This window comes from Chaetura pelagica, unplaced genomic scaffold (genome assembly GCF_000747805.2).
Source record: "Chaetura pelagica isolate M959 unplaced genomic scaffold, ChaPel_1.0 scaffold189, whole genome shotgun sequence".
Taxonomy (NCBI): Eukaryota; Metazoa; Chordata; class Aves; order Apodiformes; family Apodidae; genus Chaetura; species Chaetura pelagica.
Genome location: NW_009970716.1, coordinates 1,181,620 through 1,183,392, shown reverse-complemented (window position 1 = coordinate 1,183,392; position 1,773 = coordinate 1,181,620). Strand labels below are relative to the sequence as shown.

General features: G+C 51.9%; 1 protein-coding gene across 1 annotated transcript in view; it reads right to left on the bottom strand.

The window, feature by feature from the left end:
* The window catches only part of GABRG1 (gamma-aminobutyric acid (GABA) A receptor, gamma 1), a 55,677-nt gene extending 54,248 nt beyond the window's left edge, over positions 1 to 1,429 (bottom strand). Inside the window, exons 1-2 of the mRNA XM_010006145.1 lie at positions 1,335 to 1,429; positions 480 to 1,171 (exon numbers count right to left, since the gene is read on the bottom strand). Of these exons, the coding sequence (XP_010004447.1) occupies positions 480 to 1,171; positions 1,335 to 1,429 (787 nt within the window). The remainder of the gene's footprint in view (positions 1 to 479; positions 1,172 to 1,334) is intronic.
* Between the last annotated feature and the right edge of the window lie 344 nt (positions 1,430 to 1,773).

Genomic DNA, 1,773 nt, shown 5'->3' with positions numbered 1-1,773 from the left:
TGCTCTCCCTTCCCCGAGTTTTCTCCGGAGAGGCTGGGGAACAGCCAGCCCGCCAATCCCACCGGCACACCCCCACCCCCCCACCGGCACACAGCAAGCAGAAGGAGGGGAGGGGAAGGCAAAGAGATTTTTGAAAAAAATAAAACACCCGAACAGGTAGGAACCCGCTCTACAAGGACCGAGCAACTCGCCCAATAGGCTCATCAGGTTGCTCCATAAATTATCCTAAAATCTGCTGGGCGAATCAATCCCTAGCAGAGGCGGAGTCTCCTTTACTAGAAGGAAACATGCTTGGAAGGAAGAGTGGCATTGATGTGCTATTTTCTCCAAAGAGGGAAATACAGTAGATCATATATATATATATATATACACACACACACATACATATTACGCACATGATATACAAATTGTTAAATATATACTTAAAGCTGCATATATAGAGATTTACATATTTTTAATTTTATTTTTTTTAAAGCTACCCAGAGGGCGGCTTGCGATCTGAGAGGCAGCCCCTCGGCCTTGCCGAGCGGAGACCCGCAGCCGGGAGCAGCGCCGGGCGCTGGATGCACCAGGACACCCGCGGGGACCGCGCGGTCCCGCGCACGGCACCACGGCGATGAGGGGAGGGCAGAGCCCGCAACCCCGGAGGCTGCAGGCGGCTCCGCTCTGCGCGGCTGCGGAGCGCCCCCGGGGGGGAAGGCGAGGAAAGCGGGCGTTGCGCGGGGCTGCAACATGCAAAGCAGGTTTTTTCGTGGGTTTGTTTTGTACGTGTTTTTTCTTTCTTCCTGTCGTCCCCTCTGCTGCTCCCTCCTGCCGCCCTTGGGAGACCGACAGGGGATAGTAGCCAAAAAAACTCAACCAAACCCCAAACACAAAGACCCCAATATAACCCTCACCAAAGCAAACTCGAGCCAGGGAAAGCTCCACGGTGTCGGAGGGGCGCCGGGGGCTCCGCGCCTGCTGCCCGCTCCCCCGCTGGGGCCCCGGCGTTACGTCCTGGCGAGAGCAGCGCTTAAATAACGCGTATTTCTGTGCACTACTCCAGGATAGGATGGCCCCTCGGTCTCTCCCCAACCCGGTCCCCTGGCCCTGGAGATGTCCCCGCTTGCAGCTTGTTGTGGGGCTCTCCTGGAGTAACCTGCGCTGCACGATTCCCAGCGTAAGGAGCAAACTGTGTTATAACTGCACAGGAATGAAAATAAACCCCCATTCAGTGGTTATTCCGATGAAAGGCAGTGTTTTGTTCTCGGTTCTCCTGCCTCTTTATACATCATCATCTGGCTATTGCTTTATATTTACAGCTTACAGCTGCTTTAATGGTTAAAGAAACTCACCACGCTTCAGAGAGCTGCAGTACATTAAGTGAAAATTCAACGACTTGAAAATTAATAGCCAGTCCTGGGGGTACTGGCAGAAGGTAAAGGCACATATTATTGTATGACCTGAGGTTTCTTTATTGGTGGCTTAACACAGCAGGCAGCGTCCTAGCACGATAGCAGAGGCATGAGCTCAGAGAGAATACACATTTATTACAGAGTAAGTGCAGAAGCAGCTCCACTGCTGCGGCTAGTGGCACCGGCTCCAAGGAGAAGAATTGCTGTGCACCTCAGCAAGAAAATAAGCATAGCCCATCCCCAGGTCCCTTTCTCTCTGGGACATACTTTTGCCCTGAAAACAGAAGAGGTCTTTAGGTTTATTAGGGATTGATCTGTCAAAATTACTTCAGTTTGCAAAATACACAATGAACTCTGCTAATGCCTTTGCATCCTGATG